General features: G+C 42.6%; 1 protein-coding gene across 2 annotated transcripts in view; it reads right to left on the reverse strand.

Moving 5' to 3' along the window:
- The window catches only part of impact (impact RWD domain protein), a 42,660-nt gene extending 25,955 nt beyond the window's left edge, over positions 1 to 16,705 (reverse strand). Inside the window, exons 1-6 of one of the 2 annotated variants that reach the window (XM_063060460.1) lie at positions 16,379 to 16,705; positions 12,141 to 12,263; positions 10,755 to 10,807; positions 9,007 to 9,069; positions 2,737 to 2,786; positions 631 to 732 (exon numbers count right to left, since the gene is read on the reverse strand). In XM_063060460.1, coding sequence (XP_062916530.1) covers positions 631 to 732; positions 2,737 to 2,786; positions 9,007 to 9,069; positions 10,755 to 10,807; positions 12,141 to 12,263; positions 16,379 to 16,414 — 427 coding nt within the window. In that variant the 5' untranslated portion in view covers positions 16,415 to 16,705. Of the gene's footprint in view, positions 1 to 630; positions 733 to 2,736; positions 2,787 to 6,520; positions 6,607 to 9,006; positions 9,070 to 10,754; positions 10,808 to 12,140; positions 12,264 to 16,378 lie in introns of both variants that reach the window. The other variant, XM_063060450.1, reaches the window with a different exon arrangement.
- Between the last annotated feature and the right edge of the window lie 2,817 nt (positions 16,706 to 19,522).

Below are 19,522 nucleotides of genomic sequence, written 5' to 3' on the forward strand. Positions count from 1 at the left end.
ATCATTTCACTACAACAGTGCATCCATATAGTACAGGGGAAAAGCAATAACAGAATGCAGAATAAAGTGTCACAATTACAGAGTAAGTGCAGTGCAGGTAGACAATAAGATGCAGGAGCCACGAAGAAGTACTTTGCAAGGTCAAGAGTCCATCATATTGTAGAAGAGTTATGTTCAATATTCTTATATTGAACGGGATAGCAACTGCCCTAAGATTAGCAGCTTGAAGCAGAAGCTTAACCCAAGCAGGAGTCAATGGCATTCAACAAGCACCGCAGTGATGCCTGAAAGGCACTCAGTGCCCATTGAGATATGGATTTTAGAAAAAAGTGAAATCTGTAGTGAGGGAGAAAGGTATTCAACATATTGCCTTAGTGGGGCAGAACATGGCTCAGGGTTTCAATACCAGCTGATCTCCATATCGCTCCAGCACTCCACTCCTTCAAGCCACTATTTAACCCTGCTCTCTGATCAACCTGTCTCTGCACCTGCTCAGCGTCTGTTCATTTCTCAGGGTAAATGTATCAGAACAGTTCACTGCTATTACAAAATAAATGCAAGTTGTTGCCCCTCGATAATGGTGTCCCCAATCCCAACTTGTTCAGAAGCAGAACTGTGTCCAACACTCACCATCCAAGCTTTCGCTGATGTTCCCCTTCAGTACAACTTGCTGAGAAGACGACTGGCATCCCCAGTGATCAGCCTCCTCTGTTTCCTTCTGTGTGCCTTGAGCTATTGCAGACAGATCACATTTAACTAGCACATACTGTAGCATGGCATTTAATAGCACAGTTTTGCAATGTTCTGTTAAACCTTAATGTATATACAATACATTAAACAAAAGAGTCAGCCTGACTTATAACATTAACCTTACTCTTCATTTCAGATGCTGACCAACTTACTGGGTATTTTGAAAATTGGTTTATTGTTATCATAAGAGTTCGATTCCCAGCAAGGTAGTCAAGGAGCTTACAGTTATAAATTTAAAGGAGGCTGAGTGGTGACCTTGGAGGTTTATAAATTCTTATGCTATATGGATGTTTCTTTAAAAAACAGGGAGGAGAAATCTAAGTCAAGAGGGCAGAGGGGAAAGATTTAAAAGAGCAAGTTTTTCCACAGAGGGTGGTGGGTTTTGTGGAATGAGCTGCCAGAGAAAATGGTAGAGACAGGTACAATTACAAAGTTTATAAGGACAGGAACATGGATATGAAAGGTACAGACAGATATGGGCCAAATGCGGGCAATTGGAACTTGTTCAATACGCTTTCTCGGGATGAGAAGGTGGCCAAGGAGAAAAGATTGAGACTTGGCAGTGCTCCTAATTTTAGAAAAATAATCTCATTAAAATGTGAAGAAAATTCTTACAGTACTTGACGGGACGTTGAGTTGACATGTCTTCTGACTGGGGATCTGGAACCAAGGCTCACTGCCTCCAACTAAGGGGGAGAAGAAACTTCTTCATCCACAGAAAGATTATCCTTTGGATTGCTCTTCCTAAGAAGTTGTGGAGACCCGGTCACTTGGAAAGAGAAGTCCAATATAAAATACAGATTGATAGCTCTGCTCAGTCATTTGGTATATATAATTCAGACATGGATAATTTTAGGTATTGATAGAATGAAGGTATGAGGGGCTTAGTGCAGGAAGGGAACAACAAGATAAAAAAAAACTTTATTGATACTGAATGGAGGAGAGAAAACCAAGAGGTAACTGGCTTATTCATGTTTCTACTTGGAGTCAGAGCAATGCAGCATGGATATCAGCCTTTCAGCCCAATTAGTCAATGCCGACCACCGTGCCCACCCAATTAGTCCAAATTTCTGGCGTTCAGCCCACACCCCTCCAGGGCCTGCACTCCGTATGCTTTTCGAAATGTTGCTTAAATGACATGACAGTACCTGCCTCAAACACTTCCATTGGCAGCTTGTTCTATACACTTATCACTCGCTGTATGAAAAAGTTGTCTCTCAGGTCCCTCATAAATCTTTCGCCTCTCACCCAAAATCTGTGCCCCCTAGATTTGGACTCCCCTACCCTGGGGAGAAGATTGTTACCATCCACTTTACTTATACCTCTCACAACTTTAAGCATTTCTATACGGCCACCCCTCATTCTCCTACATTCCAAGGAACATATCACATGTCTCAAGTTGGTACAACTTAGGCCGAGGATAGAATTATACAAGGGGAGCTGATGTTTACACAGAGTTGGTTTGGAGAATTACGAACTTTTTGGTCCAAGTGTTTGAGAATATTATTTTTCAATAACTCTACATTCCCGCTCCTTAAGTGAAAGAGATCCCGAGTGAATCATGTGACATTAACCACAATCCGGAGGCTTGAACAGAATGTTGGGAGGCACAGCACAACTTCACGCCAGCAGCTAGCAAATTAAACTTAACTTATTAAATAAATCTAAACTGAAATGATGGAATCAGCAGCAGTGAACATTAAATCAGGAGACTGTCGTGAAGGGAGCATCTAGTTCATCAACGCTAGTCCCACCTGCCCATGTTTGGAACATAGCCCTCTTACCTAGATGGTTTTTAAATGTTGAGAATGCGCCTGCCTCAACCACTTTTTCTGGCAGCTTAATCCAAACAGACAACATTCTCTGCGTGAAGAAGCATTTTACATCTCCCTCTGATCTCAAGCCTTGCTTTTAGCACACTCTCACTAGGAAAAAGACTTTGTACTTTCACCCTTTCTATGCCACTCTTGATCTTATATACAGTACCTGTTAGGTCACCACTCAGTCTCCTCCATTCCAGTGTACAAAGTTTGGAACTGGAATTGAAATTAGTTTATTATTGTTATATGTACCGTTATATGTACCGGAATACAATGAAAAACTTGTCTTGCACACTGTTCACATAGATCAGATCATTAAAGTTCAAAGCAAATTTATCATCGAAGTACCTACACTCTAGGTCTCCCTATAAAACCCTGAGAATTATTTTCCTGCGGGCATGCTCAGCAAACCTATAGAATAGTAACTATAACAGGATCAATGAGAGTTAAAGTGAGATCTTTGGCTGTGGGACTATCTCAATGGATGGGCTAAGTGAGTGTAGATAGCCCCTTTTGTCAAGAGTCTGATGGTTGAGGGCTAGTAGCTGTTCTCGAACATGGTGGTGTGAGTGAGAGCTGAGGCTCTTGTACCTCCTACCCAATGGCAGCAGCAAGAAAAGAGCATGGCCTGGTTGGTGGCAATATCTGATGATGGATGCTGCTTTCCTCTGACAACATTTCACGTAGGAGTGCTCAATGGTTGGAAAGGTTTTACCCATCATTACACCGTACATCAAGGTAGAACAAAATAAAGCAGTAATAATGCCAGATAAAGTGTAATAATGAAAGGGAAAGTGCAAGTAAACAATAAAGTGCAAGATCATAACAAGGTAGATTGTGAGGTCAGGAGTCCAACACTGTAATAGGGAACTAATAGTCTTACAATAGTGGGCAGATGTGCTAGTCTACGTTACTTCTCCTTATAAATTGGGCCCTAAAGTCAAGGCAACATCCTGGTAAATCATTTCTGTATTCTTTCTGGCTTAGTAACGTCAACAGGGTGACCAAAACTGTACACAGTTGAGCAGAAAATACGAAAACATGAAGGCATGTACCACCATACTCATGTACCATCACACTCAATGACTCAACTCAGAATGCTATGTTGAAGTTGTATAAGACATTGAGGCCTAGTTTGGAGTATTATGTGCGGTTTTGGTCACCTACCTACAGGAAAGACTTAAATAAGATTGAAAGAGTACAGAGAAAATTTACAAGGATGTTGCTAAGACTGAAGGACTCGAGTTATAAGGAAAGATTGAATAGTTTAGAATTTTATTCTCTAGAATGTAGAACATTGAGAGGAGACTTGATAGAGGTATACAAAATTATGAGAAGTATAGATAAGGTAAATGCAAGCAGGCTTTTTCCACTGAGGTCTGGGAGGGCTACAACCAGAGGTCATTGGTTATGGGTGAAAGGTGAATGTTTAAGGAGAACATGAGGGGAAACCTCTTCACTCAAAGGGTCACGAGAGTGTGGAACTAGCTGCCAGTGCAAGTAGTGGATATGACTTTGATTTCAACATTTAAGAGAAGGCTGGATAGATATATGGACGGGAGGGATATGGAGGGCTATGGTCTGGGTGCAGATCAATGGGACTAGGTAGTTTAAATGGTTTGACAGGAACTAGATGGGCCAAAGGGTCTGTTTCTGTGCTCTAGTTTCCTACGACTCTAATAGCTTCAATACCACTGCTGCCAGAATCTTGAATGGATCTATTGTACATTAAAGATAAACTCTTGACTCCCAATCGATCTCATCAAGACCCTTGAACCATACTGTCTACCTGCATTGCACTTTTTTGGCAACAAGAACATTTTTTTCTGCATTCTGTCATTACTTTTCCCTTGTAACACCTCGATGAATGGATCTTTTGCAACAATGTGCATGGTCAGTTGACGTTTTGGGTTGAAACTATTCACCTGGAGTCTAGTCACATCAAGTCCAGATGAATTTGATCTGAAACATCAACTATCCATTTCCCTCCACAAATGCTGCCTGACCCATCGAATTCCTCCAGCATTTTGTTGCTCCAGATTCCAGCATTTGTGGGCTCTCATGTCTCCAGTTGTAGACTGTATATATTTTCATTTCCTGCCCTTCCCCCAGTCTTTTTCCACTATCACCCACCAGCCTGCCTCTACAGATCTCTCCCTAAAGACTTCAGCTGCCCACTATCTCCTCCCACCACCTTCATCTGATTCCACCTCGCAGCCTCTTTCACACCCCTCCTTCTCTCTTTCACACAAGGGCTAGTTTTCTTTCCATACTCAATCCTGTCACAGATATTAGCCCTCTGCTTCCCCAGATGCTGTCTGACCTGCTGAATTATTCCATTAGATTTCTATGACAGACATCCAATTTCCCCCGGGATCAATAAAGTATGACTATGACTATGACTATCTGCCTGGGTATAAAATTAATTCCAACCTGACCCAAGCCAAACACATTGCTCGGAACACAACAGACAGCACGCATTGGAATCTGAAGCAACAAACAGCCTGCTGGAGGAACTCAGCGGATCAAGCAGCTTCTGTGGAGAGGGGATACAAATGGACAGTTGATGGTTCATGTTAGTGGTGTTATGGATATTGTAAAAGTTTATCTTAGCTTACAATGTGACATTGATAGGATGAAGAGTTGGGCTGAGAAGTGGCAGATGGAGTTCAAGCTGAAAAAGTGTGAAGTGATACAGTTTGGAAGGTCAAACTTGAAGGCAGAGGACACGATTAATGGCAGGATTCTTAGTAGTGTGGAAGAACAGAGGGATCTTGGGGTCCAAGACCATTGATCTCTTAAAATCACTACACAAGATGATAGTGTGGGTTGAGAAGGTTCATGATGTGTTGGCCTTCATTAGTCAGGGGATTGAGTTCAAGGGTTGTGAGGTAATGTTGCAACTCTATAAAACTCTGTTTAGACCACACTGAACACAACATTAACTCTGGTTCGTACTGTGTTCAATTCTGGGCGCTTCATTATAGGAAGGATGAGGAAGTTTTGAAGAGTGCAAAGGAGATTTACATGATGCTGCCTTGATTAGACAGCACGTCTTGAACATAGGTTGAGCGAGCTGGGGCTTTTCTGTATGGAGGAAAGGAGGATGAGAGGTGATTTAATAGAGGTGTATAAAATAAAAAACGTAGCTGGAGTGGACAGTCAGCACTGTTTTGCCAGGGTAGCAACAGCTAATACGAGATGGCATGGTGTAAGGTAATTGGAAGGAACTATGGGGGAGGGGGGAAATGTCAGAGGTAGGGCTTTTTTTTAACATAAAGAATGGTAAGTGTGTGGAAAGCACTACCAGGGGTAGTGGAAGAGGCAGATATACTATGGACATTTAAGAAACTCCTAGATAGGCACATCGTTGAAAGAAAAAATGGAGGGCCATGTGAGAAGGAAGGGTTATATTGATCTTGGAGTACGTTAAAAGGTCAGCACAACATTGTGGTATATACTGTGTTCTATGAGTAAAACACCTGCATAAAGATAACACCCAAAACTCCAAGCTGCTCACTAGTAGATAGGTCATAGACCCAGGTTTGACCCTAACCTCTGGTGCTGTCTGTGCTGAGTTGGCATATTTTCCCCATGACTACATGTGTTTCCTCCCACATCCCAGAAAAGAGCAAGTTGTTAAGCTAATTGGCCACTGCAAATTGCCCTCAGTGTTTTATGAGGAAAGTTAACAGGGGGTTTGGCATTTCTCTGTGAGCTGACACAGGTTAAGATACCAAATGGCCTCCTGTATTATGATAAAATAATGGAATTCAACAAACATTTTGATTTGCAAAAAACAGATGCTTTAAGTTTTCTAATATGTGGTTATATCTAGGTAGATATAACTACATATTGCACCTCCAGGTAGATAAAATATGTGTTTGTATTAACCTGGACTTATAACTGCAGCATCAAAACAACAACATATCAGAATACATGAACTTTACCTGCAGCATCTGACTGAGCTTTCACCTGTAGAAACTCCTGAATCTTTTGCACCCAAAGGAACAGAACACAGTCGCCTGAATTTTGCCTGAAACAGATTAACCAAATCAACAACACAGCCACTAGACCCGCCAGGAGTTCCAGTTTTCTCCCACATCCCGAAGAAGGGCAAGTCCATCCAAGAATACTGCAACACAGGGGGAACACCCCATGATTGTCAAGTCTCCATCCCTCTTGTAAAACGACCCCATTGGCCCCTGTCTGCTCCTTCAGCTCCGTCTCCCTACAATCCTCTTTCCAGTTACAGGCATCTATTGAATCTACAGCTGCTCAGTATCATGAACAAGTCCAAATCCCAACCACTCATGTCACACAAACTCTTATCAGGAGTTTAAGTCCCTCAAACCTACTCTGGCGTTCAATCCTAATTTGTAACAAAATTCAAAGTGTCAACATTTTAGTTTCAAAAGCAAATAGTGACGAACACTGCCTTCTTGAGGCACTCAGCTATTTTATACAAACGCAAAACATTCTAAGAACCATCAAGGAGGAAGCACAGGAACCTGAAGATCTTATTCAATGATTCAGGAACGGCTTCTTCCCCTCTGCCATTAGTTTTCCGAACAGTCCATGGACGCTTTAGCACTGCCTCATTATTCCTTCGATCTTGTACTATACATTTTGTAATTTATAGTAATTATATGTCTTGCACTGCGCTGCTGCACAAAATAACACATTTCATGTCACGCAAGACAGTAATAAAAGTTAAAGGATTTCTATCCAAGTTTGCAGTGAGTAGTACCAATCATATTTCCATGTTTTTTTATCAGTCTTAAAGTTTTATATATTCTGTGTCTTTTGCCCGATCATTCTTGTTTTTCTGTGTGTGGGGGAGGAGGATTTGGGGGTTGATGTGCCTATTCCCTTTCTGTTAGTTTTTTGTGCAGGGAGGAGGGATTTGGGGGTTGATGTGCCTATTCCCTTTCTGTTAGTTTTTTGTGCAGGGAGGAGAATTTGGGGGTTGATGATTGTGCTGCCGTTCTTTGCTTTCTTGGTTTTGTTGGGATCTGGAGAAGAAGAATTTTAGACTTTTACTGTTGTATACTTTGATAATAACTGAACCTTTGAACCTTTTTATGGCCTATTCAAAGGTGAGCATAGGGGTAAATTTTTCCTTTCAAAGGGTGGTGCGTATATGGAATAAGCTGGCAAAGGAAATGGTATAGCAGGGTACAATTACAATGTTTAAAAGACACTCAAGACAGGTACATGGATAAGAAATGTTTAAATATATATGAACCAAACACAGGCCAATGAGACTACCTTAGTTGGCATTAGTCAAAGGGTCTGTTTTCCTGCTGTATGGCTGTCTGAGGAAGCAGCTTAGAGGAAGTGAAAGTGGGAGATTTCCTTCCATAAGGGACACTAGTGAACCTTTTGGGTATTTATAACCATCTACTAATTTCATGATCGCTATCACTGACACCAAAGTTTAAATTCCAGACTTATTTAAACATCGAATTTAAATTCCTCAGCACTGTGGAAAGTCTCAAACCCATGTTCTTGAATGAATGGAAACACAAGAGACTGCAGATGCTGAAATCTGGAGCAAAATTGAAAATGTTGGAGGAAATCCTAATGCAAAGTCTCGAACCTTTCCCCTGACCTTCACAGATGTTGCCTGACCTACTGAGTAACTCCACAAGCAACAAAGAACATTGAACCGCACAGCACAGTATAGGGCCAGTATAGGGGGAGTCAGAATATCTATGGCTGTGTGCCCAGAGACTCAAAATCTTTGGGCACAGAGCTCGAAAAAAGCAACATAACGGACTTTTAACATCGTAAACCAGTGAGTTGTTTGTTATGTCTCCCCTCTCGCTGTAAAACAGAGTCACCTTCTTCTCCCTTATTAGGGAAAGAGAGCCTGCGGTATGTCGAATACTGGGTGAAACACAAAGTCTTTGGGGTAACTGCAAGTCTGTGTCTTTGCTGCTGGTTTGCTCACGCGTGAGTGCTTGGTGGTGGGTGCCAATGCTTTTTTTTGCCAGTGGAGGGAGAGGGGATTGTTGCCTGCTGCCGCTTACACGGAGGAGGGAGGGGAGCTGGGGTTTGGGATTCTAACATTTAACTGTCGTTTATTCTCTGGGGCACTTCTCTGTTTTCGCGGATGGTTACGCAGAAAATGCATTTCAGGATGTATATTGTATACATTTCTCAGACATTAAATGTACCTTTGAAACTTTTGAAATGACGTATTTCACTTTGTGTTTTGATACATATGTGACTGATAAATCTGAATCTCAAATTTTAAGTGGAGCCTCTGTTGATTTATCTTTTTTGTTCTTTGGATCAAAGGTCTACAACTCTGGCTGCCGATCCAGAAACCTTAACTACTTTACTACAGTAAGCATTTTCAATTCATATAAGTTAATTAAAGAGAGCATTAATCTTAATTTGCATCATCTTTGAAATGCAACTGACTTACAGGTAGATTTCTTCCAGGTCGTTAGACAGATCTGCCCGCTCATGACCTCTCAGCCAAGGAGCACTGAAACCAAAGAGAAATAAACAAATAAAAGTGATATTGAGAGACAGAGGCAACGTGGATGGTTTCAGTCTTTTCCCCAGAGCAGTGGTATCAAAACCTAAGACACGTAGATTTAAGATGAGGGGGAGAGACTTAAAAGGGACCTGAAGGGCAGCTTTATCGCGCAGAGGGTGGTGGTGCAAGGAATGGGCTGGAAGAGTAGGGGAACTGGTTGAGGCATTTAAGCACCTGGAAAGATACAGGGAGGGTCGGGATTTAGAGAGGTACGGGCCAAACGGCCTGATTCAGAGTACATTGCTCTGTGACTTATATGGAAGTACAATAGCTTAAATTCTGTGGGCAGCAACAAAGAAATAGTGTTGATGATCTGAAAGAAAGATGCCCCAGGATCTGGCCGAGTCTGTGGTTTATGGCGTTCCTCTTGTCTTACTTCACCACTGTCACACATCACTTCAGAGGCATCCTGACATCCAACAGCTATTTAATAAAGTTGGTAAAGCAACAAATCACTTTTCAGAATTCTCATAATTATTAATTACCTTCTCTAGATAGAACTAGAAACAAGCCCTTCAGCCCACTATGTCTATACTAACCCCACTTGACAGCATTAATTCCAAATGTCTCAATTCCCTGCTCATTCAAGTATCTGTTAATATGCCAGTAAAATGTTGTTACTGTTCCTGCCTCCACCACCTCTGGCAGCTCATTCCAGATACCCTGTGAGAAATGTACCTTACATAGCTCCTATAAGCTGCTTCCCTCTCACCCTAAACCTATGCCCTCTGGTTTTAGACTCCCTGACCCTGGGAAACAAACACATGATTTTATAAACCTCTACCATGGTCATCCTTCAGCCTCCTTCACTCTGAGGAATACACACTCAAACTATCCGATCACTGCTGAATGCTCAAGCCCTCCAGTCCACGTGACACCCTTGTAGATCTGTTCTGCACCATCTCCGGCTGAATTACTAAAGTCTGATGGCCAGAAATACACATTATACTCCAATGCAGAGCACTATTTCAAAATGCTAAACAGATTACAATGCATAAACACAAGAGATTCTGCAGATGCTGGAAATCTTAAGCAAAGCACACACATACAAATTCCAGAGGAACTTAGCAAGTCAGGCAGCATCTATGGTGGAGAGTAAACAGTCAACATTTCAGACCGAGATCAGGAGCCCGATGAAGGGTCTCGGCCCAAAACGTCGACTGCTTTGTTGGACCAAAGGGCTTGTTTCCATGCGGTATGACTCTATGGCTCCATGTAAATGTGGATGCAAGAAATCACTAGAATATCTGGGTAAATATCTAGAATTCCCAACAATTTGTCAATATCCCTTGCATTCAGTAGTGAAACTATATATAACCCTGGATGAGGAAGGACAAGATTCGAATCTGTGGTGATATCAGGAATATTGCCCACCAGCACGGGGTTCCAAAATTGCTGCCGGGTTCGTGGATTAACAATGGTGAACATTGATAATTTCACCATCAATACCAGCAGAAACACTTGGCTGCTTACAAATTTCCAACAAGGTGGTCAACTTCTTGGTTGGGGCAGGAACTGGAAAAGTAATTAAGGAGGGTTAATTCTACATGATAGAGCAGACACAACTGCAAACACCTAACAAGTTTAGTTAAGGTGGGTTAACACAAAGCATAGGAAGATACAATGCTTACTTTAACTGATAAACAGGTGGTGCTGCTGTTGGATATTCAGGAGGGAGCATCACCTGGAATACAAAGAGCATAAGCTGTTTATATATACATAAGATGTATATTGAACGCAGATTACCCTCCCCAAGTCACACACCAACCCAATTTCATAATACATCTTTGATTCTTTATCTCTACTGGGACACACTGCTGGAACTCCTTCACCAGTGGGAGCACCTTCACCGGAAGGGCTGCAGAGGCTCAAGAAAGCAGTTCACCCCCTCGTCCTTAAGGGGAAATTGGGGTCTGGCAATAAATGCATGCTTTGCCGAAAAATAAATAAAGCCAATGTTTTTGTGTTTAAGATCATCTCCATTATTTGCCTCAACCACTGCTTGTGCCAGCATGTTCCATGCTCATCCCATTTTAGGATTAGAATGGGTGGGTAACAATGATCAACAGGCATGCAGAGGGTTGAAAGGCCTGTTTCTGAGCTATAAAAGAGGATCAAGTGTCAAAATGGCCCATTTCTGGAGATCTCCCTTTACTGTGAAAAGTTAAAAGGAAATAAATGACAAGTATTTGTAATCTCCTGGCACCTGCACCCAGCTCTTGAATCGTGATGTTACTGTCTGTAACCCCGTCATTTATACCCAGGTATAACTTAGAAACGTATGGATACAGACGTATGTAACTCTTCAGAATCTCTTCCACTCTCTCTGCATAAACATCAAAACTCACTGAATCCTTGCTGCCTGCAGCAACGAATATTTGTTGGAGGAACTCAGCAAGTCGACCAGCATCTGGGGGGAGGGGAAAATAAATGCCTATATTTTGGGTCGAAACCAGGACCCTTGCTGCCTGTGATCTGATGTACACCAGCTGAGAATAAGGAACAGAGAGAGGAGTTTGCCATCTGGTCAAGGTTTGAAGGTCAAAGCCCTGGGTTAATGTATCAGGAGGTCAGGGATCTATGAACCCGGGCCAAGGACCAAAGAGTGGAGGCCTGATATCTGCAAGTTTTAGAATGCGGGATCAATGACTGATGGTTGGAGGTCTGGAGGCAGTTTGCTTATGTAATTAGTTTAGGCAGTTGTGTTTGTCTATTATTGTGATTTAGATGAAGATCAGACTTTATGAGTAATTAATGCAGAAAACCAGGCAATTGCAAAGGGTTCACAGACTTTTTCTTGCAAATATATGGCCCTGGAGGCCAAGTAAATGGGTATATTTAAAGCAGGGGTTGATAGGTTCTTGATTAGTAAGGGCATCAAAGGTTATGGAGAAAAGGCAGGAGAATGGGGTAGAGAGGAAAAATAAATCAGCCATAATGGAATGGTGGAAAAGACTCGATGGGGTGAATGGCCTTACTCAGCTCTTGTCTGTTGTGGTCTTACACACTGAGGATACCTGGAGGCAAATAGTCCATTCAGGAAGTGGATCAATAATCCTGATAGAAAAGATTCTCGCAGCCTCATCGACAACAGTCCAATTATCCTCATAGATAGATGACAGAGCTTCTATCTCATCAATCTGAAAAGGAAGAAAAAATTGGAGATTTAATAACCACAACACAACGCTGTTTACCATTGAGAAATGAATTAACAGTGACTAAATTTTCTAAACAAGGAAAGCTCCACTTAGATTGACAGACATGTGTACAACAGGAGGTACACAGAAAGGTTGGGGAAGTGGCAGAGGCCAAGATCAGATCAGCTATAACCTCACTGAAAGGGTTTCCATGGACTGAGCTGCTGATTCCTGCTCCTGTCCCAGTGTCGACAGTGTGCACAACAAAATACAGACCCTTCAGCTCACAATGTTGTGCACATCTTTAAACCTACTCTGAGATCACGTTAACCTTTCCTTCCTACATAGCTCTCAATTTGTCTTTTATCCACTTGCCTATCCAAGAGTTTCCAGTTGAAGTTTATTGTTATTCACCCATATACATGTACTGCAGCCAAATGAAACAATGTTCCTCCAGACCAAGGTACCCACCCACAGTACAAACAACATAAAATAACATTTATGTGTGAGCACGTGGCCAAGTGGTTAAGGCATTAGACTAGCTACCTGAAGGTCGTGAGTTCGAGCCCCAGCCGAGGGAACGTGTTGTGTCCTTGAGCAAGGCACTTAATCACACATTGCTCTGCGACGACACTGGTGCCAAGCTGTATGGGTCCTAATGCCCTTCCCTTGGACAACATCGGTGTCGTGGAGAGGGGAGACTTGCAGCATGGGCAACTGCTGGTCTTCCATACAACCTTGCCCAGGCCTGCAGAGTTGCCAGTGATCTTCTCAATCCTTGTGGTCAGATGCCTTGCAATTCATTTAAAAATCCCTAATATATCTGCCTCTACCACTAACCCCGAGCAATGCATTCCCTGCACTCACCAATCTCTGTTAAAACAAACACCTCTGACATGACAGGCACAGGGTTCTGAGTTGGATGATCAGCCATGATCGTATTGAATGGCGGTGCAGGCTCGAAGGGCCGAATGGCCTACTCCTGCACCTATTTTCTATGTTTCTATGTTTCTATCCCCCTATACCTTCCACCATTCACCTTCAAATTATGCCCTACCGTATTAGCCACTTCTACCCTGGGGATAAAGGTGCCGCCTGTCCACTCTATCTATGCCTCTTATCATCCTATACATTTTTATCAGGCCACCTCTCATCCTCCTTCACCCCAAAGAGAAAAGCCTCAGCTCACTCAACATTTTCTCATAAGACATGTTCTCTAATCCAGGCAGTGTCCTGGTAAATTTGCTCTGCATCCTCATTAAAGATTCCAGATCCTTCCTATTGAGGTCAACAGAACTGAACACAAGTATGCTACAGAGCCCCCTCCCACTTTCAAATCTCTTACTAACTCTTCCTTCAGTTAGTCCTGACGAAGGGTCTCCGCCTGAAACGTCGACTGTACCTTTTCCTAGAGATGCTGCCTGGCCTGCTGCGTTCACCAGCAACTTTGATGTGTGATGCTACAGAATTGACATTGGTTTACTATTGTCATGTGGCTCCATCGTTATCTGTCATCTGTATCAATAATTGAAAAGAGAATGTACAAACGGTACATTTACAGATGACATTAAAATAGGTAGTATAGTGAACAATGAAAGAACTTATCAAAATTACAGAGGATCAGCTGTGTAAATGGACTAAAGAATGGCAAATAGAGTTTAATTCAGTTAGTGAAAGATGTTACATTTTGCAAAGTCAAATCCAAGTAGAATAGTAGGGCCTGGTGAGTCCTGTAGAACAGAGGGACCTTGGAGTACAAGTACATGGTTCCTTGAAAGTGGAGACACAGGTCCACAGTGTGGTGAAGAATGTGCTTGGCACACTGGCCGGCATCAGTCAGGGCACGAAGTATGTAAGTCGGGAAGTGTGTATGCACAAGGCACTTGGAGTTTTTGTCACTCTGCTAATATGAAAGATGTCATTAAACTGGAAAGATTGGAAAAATGTTTCTTTTTCTTTTACCTTGGCAAATTGCTTTATTGTTGTCACATATACCAAAGTACAGTGGAAAACTTGCCTTGCATACTGTTCATACAGATTAATTCAGTACAAGAGTGTATTGAAGTAGTACAAGGGAAAACAAGAACAGATGTTCATCCAAGCTGGTCCCATTTGCTGGTGTTGGCCCCATAACCTTCTATCCATGTACCTGTCCAAATGTCTTTTAAAAGTTGTTATTGTAGCTGCCTTAATCACTTCCCATGACAGCGCATTCCATATACTGACCACTGTCTGGATGAAAAAGTTGCCACTCAAGTTCTTACTAAATCTTTACCGTCTCACCTTAACCAATGCCCTCTAGTTCTTGATTCTGCAACCCTGCAAAAAGACGGAGTATATTCATGCTATCTATCCCTCTCATCATTTTGTACATCTCTATTAGATCACCTCTCAGTCTCCTGCACTCCAACAAAAAAATGTCATGACCTGTCTAACCTCTCCCCACATCTCAGTCCTTCAGCTCCTGGCACCGTCTTTGTAAATAAGTTCCCTGGTATTTTAATATGGATTCTTAACCTCACCCTTCTACCCTGCACCCAATTGTCTACCTGCACTGCACTTACTTTGTAACAGTAACACTTTATTCTGCACTCTTGAAGTTCAAAATAAACTTATTATCAAAGTATGTGTTACCATATACTGAGATTCATTTGCCTTCAGCATTTACAGGGGAAGAAAGAAATACAACAGAATTTTACTAAAAATGATATATAAACAAAGACCGACAAACAACCAATGTGCAAAAGACAAACTGTGGAAATAAAAATAAGACGAGAGCATGAGTTATAGTATCTTTGAAAGCGAGTCTGTAGGCCGCTTCAGAACTGTGGTGAATGAAGTTATCCGCACCGGTTCAGGAACCCAATGGTCGGAGGGTAATAACTGTTGTGGGACCTGGTTGTGTGGGACGTAATTGCGAGAATGTGGGGGGGGGGCGGGTGCGGTCTTTGATGATGAATACTGTCTGCTTGTGGCAGTGCTCCACACTATCAAGTTTTGCCTGTGATGGGTTGGGCTGTATCCACCAGTTATTGTAACCATTTACCTCGCACTGTCTCATGATCTGGTCCATATGAACAGTTTGTAAGACAAGTCTTCCACTATATTTCAGCACACGTGACAATAATACACTAATTTACCAATATTTTATTTGTTTTTCTTATGAATGCTACTTATATGATGCTCTGTGCCTGTGATCCAAGTAAGATCTTCATTGCACCTGCACATACATGCATTAACACTTCAAAGATAACATCAAAATCAGCCTGATCAAATCCAACATTACATCTACAAATTAGGAAGACACCTGGAGAGGGAAATACACCTGGAGGAAATCCGTTCATGAGAGAGCTGACCTCTACTGTACTACGGAAAAGAAGTGACAGCTGCGAAAGGAGAGACTGAACAATCAAAAGACCCAACCTCTTGCACTTTCCCACATGGCACCAGAATATGCGGATCCTGGATTGGCCTCTACAGCCACCTGAGGGCCCACCAATAGACAACCCCTTAGGAAAACATCATACTCGACTCCAGTGATTGCACTAAGAGCGTACATAGATACACTAGTGCAGATGGCAAATATGCTCCACTTTGATAGGATAAATCAGTATCAGTGCCCTCTCTCAGGACCCAATTACAATTAGCCAGTTCTAATGGGGCAGGCAACGTTACTAGACTGCCTGACATCAGACTCTTAAAAAAAAACTCCATTCCGAGCTCAGCCATGAAAAGAAATTACCAGGTGAGCAGAGGAAAAGGTTCAAGGATGTTCTCAAATCCTCCTTGGAAAAGTTAACATCCACACAGAATCCTGAGTTGTTGACCCGCAAGGAGGAGAAGTCATCCTCTGGAGGGTACCAAGAACTGCAAGGCCACATGTCAGGAGTAGGTGGAAGGGCCTGACAAACTGCCCATCACACTGGCCCCATCATGCCCCATCTGTGGGAGAACCTGCAGCTCTCACAATGACCTCATGGTTCACCTCAGGGTCCAAATAGGCCAGCTCCAGACCCCAGGTACGGCCTGAGAAGACATCATATAATAGATTCGGGAGAGACCGAGTACAGAGAAAGAAACAAACACACACACTCACACACACACAATGAAGTACTCACTTGTTTCTGAAGATTATCCTCCTCAAACTCAGCCATTTGTCCGGGAATTTATTGATCCATCCCACTCACTGTTGTTTCCTCAAGATCCTCAACACCTCCACCCTCTCCTTTCTTTCCCTCCACACTCTTGATTGCTCTTTTACTATCTCCCTCTCGTTCTATCTTGAAAACACTATCTTCCTTTGTCGCTGGAATTCTGCCTCCACCCCTCAATCACGCACTCTCATTCTCTCCCCCTCCTCCATCAACTCTAATTCAATCCTCTGCCCTTGTCTATTCACTCTCTTCCCTTTATGACAGTATTATGCCTCTTGCCCTCTCCCCCGGTATTCCTCCCTTCCCTACACCTCAATCCCTCCCTCCCACCTCTCCCTACACCTCAACCCTCCCTATCACCTCAATCCTTCCTTCCTACCTCTCTCCTCTCACCACTCTTTCCCTCAGTGTCTCAGCCGGTCCACGTCACGGCTCGCTGGCCAATGCGCACATGCCTGTAAGCCCCGCCTCCACTATACCGGCGAGTAGAGCTTATTCCCGTTGGGTCATAAGTCATAACCTCATGACAACTTCCGCCTGTAACTGGCTACTTGGCGCAATTTCCGCAGCCCGCGAGCGCCGCCGCAACGTACAAAATTGCATTGGCCGATGATAGTTTACCAAAGTAATATGTATTGCTTTCTCCGAGATTCGGGTGTACAAAATAAATACATTTAAAATCACTTTTAGTTCTCGATGTTTCTGTTGTTCAGATACTGCTAGATTGAAAAGCAGGCGGTATCAGTTTTCCGAGGGAGCCTCATGAAATGTATCTTAGACTTCTACAAAAACAAGGCAGGAGATTGTTGAAGTTGGGACAAAAATGTTAAAATTTCTGGTCACAGAAGAGGTGTCAGATGATTGGAAGACAACACATGTGGTATCTTTATTCAAATAGGACAATGGAAATAAGCCTGGTAATGACAGACCAGTGAGTAATTTGCTTTATTGTCATCACATGTACCGAGGTACAGTGAAAAACTTTGTTTTGCGAACGATCTGTGCGATCATTTCATCGTCCCAGTGCACTGAGACAGAACAAGGGAAAAGCAGTAACAGTGCAAAATGAAGTGTTACAGTTACAGAGAAAGTCAAATGTCGGTGGTAATAAAATTATCAGGGAAAGGTCAGAGGAACATGATCACTCTGCAATTGAAAAGACACAGATTAATCTAAGAAAGCCTGCATGGCTTCGTTAAGAGGAAATCCTATCTGACCAGTTTGGCTGGATCTTTGAGAAGGTGACCAGGTGCTTTGAAGGATGTCGTAGACTTCCAATAATGCCTTCTACGTCATCCTACATCGAGACTTGTGCGACAGCTGAGAAACCATGAGTCCCACAAAAAGTTACAGAATACAGGAGTTGAGGTGTCTGAAGGATGTTAAAGCTGCACGAGGCATTGGTAATGGTAAGATCACAACTGTTGTACAGTATTAAGTCTGGTCGCCCTGCTATTAGAAGGATGTCAGCAAACTGGAAAGTGTGCAAGAGTTACCAGGACTGCGGGGTTGAGTATTATGAAGAGGCTAGATATGCTGACACTTCTTTCCGTAGAGCATAGGAGTCTGAGGACTGGCTTACAGAGGCGAATAAAATAATGAGGGGCATAGATAATGTAACTAGCCAAAGTTTCTTTTTTCCCCAGTCAAGGGGAATCTAAAACTGGAAGACACTGAGTCATAGAGTTAAAGAATATCACAGCTTACTAACCTATAATTTTCTGGATTATTCTTAGAGCTTTTTTTAAACAATGGAACATTAGCTATTTTCCAATCCTTTGGCTGAGGACATTCTAAGTATCTCTCAAACACGAGGAAACCTGCAGATGCTGGAAATTCAAGCAACACACATAAAAAATGCTGATGAACACAGCAGGCCAGGCAGCATCTATAGGAAGAGGTACAGTCAACATTTCGGGTCGAGACCCTTCATCAGGACTAACTGAAAGAAGAGATAGAAAGAGATTGAGAGAGTTTTGAAAGTGGGATGGGGAGGGGGAGATCCGAAATGATAGGAGAAGGCAGGAGTGGGAGGGATGGAGCTAAGAGCTGGAAAGTTGATTGGCAAAAGGGATATGAGGCTGGAGAAGGGAGAGGTCCTCATATCTCCTTTGCCAATCAACTTTCCAGCTCTTAGCTCCATCCCTCCCCCTCCTGTCTTTTCCTATCATTTTGGATCTCCCCCTCCCGCTTTTAAATCTCTTTCTATCTCTTCTTTCAGTTAGTCCTGACGAAGGGTCTCAGCCCGAAACATCGACTGTTCCTCTTCCTATAGATGCTGCCTGGCCTGCTGTGTTCACCAGCATTTTTTATGTGTGTTGCTAAGTATCTCTGTTAGGAATCCTGAAATGTCTGTGCTGGTCTCCCATAGGCTCCGAGGGCACACCTTGCCAGGCTTTGGGGATTTATCCACTCAGGACAACAAACCCTGGACCTCACTGCTGCTTTGCCTCACTTCTACTTCTACAGACTCTATGTCCATGTCTGTCTCCTGAGCAAATACAGATGCAAAAAATCCATTTAATATCTCCTCCATCTCTTTTGGCTCCATACATAGATCAACCACTCTGAACTTCCAGAGGACAATTTTGTCCCTTTCTATCCTTTTGCTCCTAATATATCTGCAGGAGCCACTGGGACTCTTCTTCATCTGGAGAAACATCATGCCTTTTTTTAGTCCACCTGATTTCCTTCATAAGTGTTCTCTTGCATTTCCTACACAAGTACCACATTTTCTCCTTCCTGCCTAAGCACCTCCTTCTTTTCCTTAATGAGGATCTCAATATCTTTCAGAAACCAATGTTCAATAAACCTGTTATCCTTGCATTTTACTCTGGTGGGAACATACAAACTCTATTCTCAAAATTTCACTTTTGAAGGCCTCTCACTTACAAAGCACACCTTTGCCAGAAAACAATCTTTCCCAATCCACACTTACCAGATCCTTCTGATACCATCAAATTGGTCTTTCTCCAATTTAAAATCTCAACCTGAGGCCTAAACCTAGCCTTCTCCAAAATTACCTTGAAACTAATGGCATATGATCACTAGATGCAAAGTGTCCCCTATTCCTGTCTCATTCCCTAATAGCAGATCTAGTATCACACT

This window comes from Mobula hypostoma, chromosome 1 (genome assembly GCF_963921235.1).
Source record: "Mobula hypostoma chromosome 1, sMobHyp1.1, whole genome shotgun sequence".
Taxonomy (NCBI): Eukaryota; Metazoa; Chordata; class Chondrichthyes; order Myliobatiformes; family Myliobatidae; genus Mobula; species Mobula hypostoma.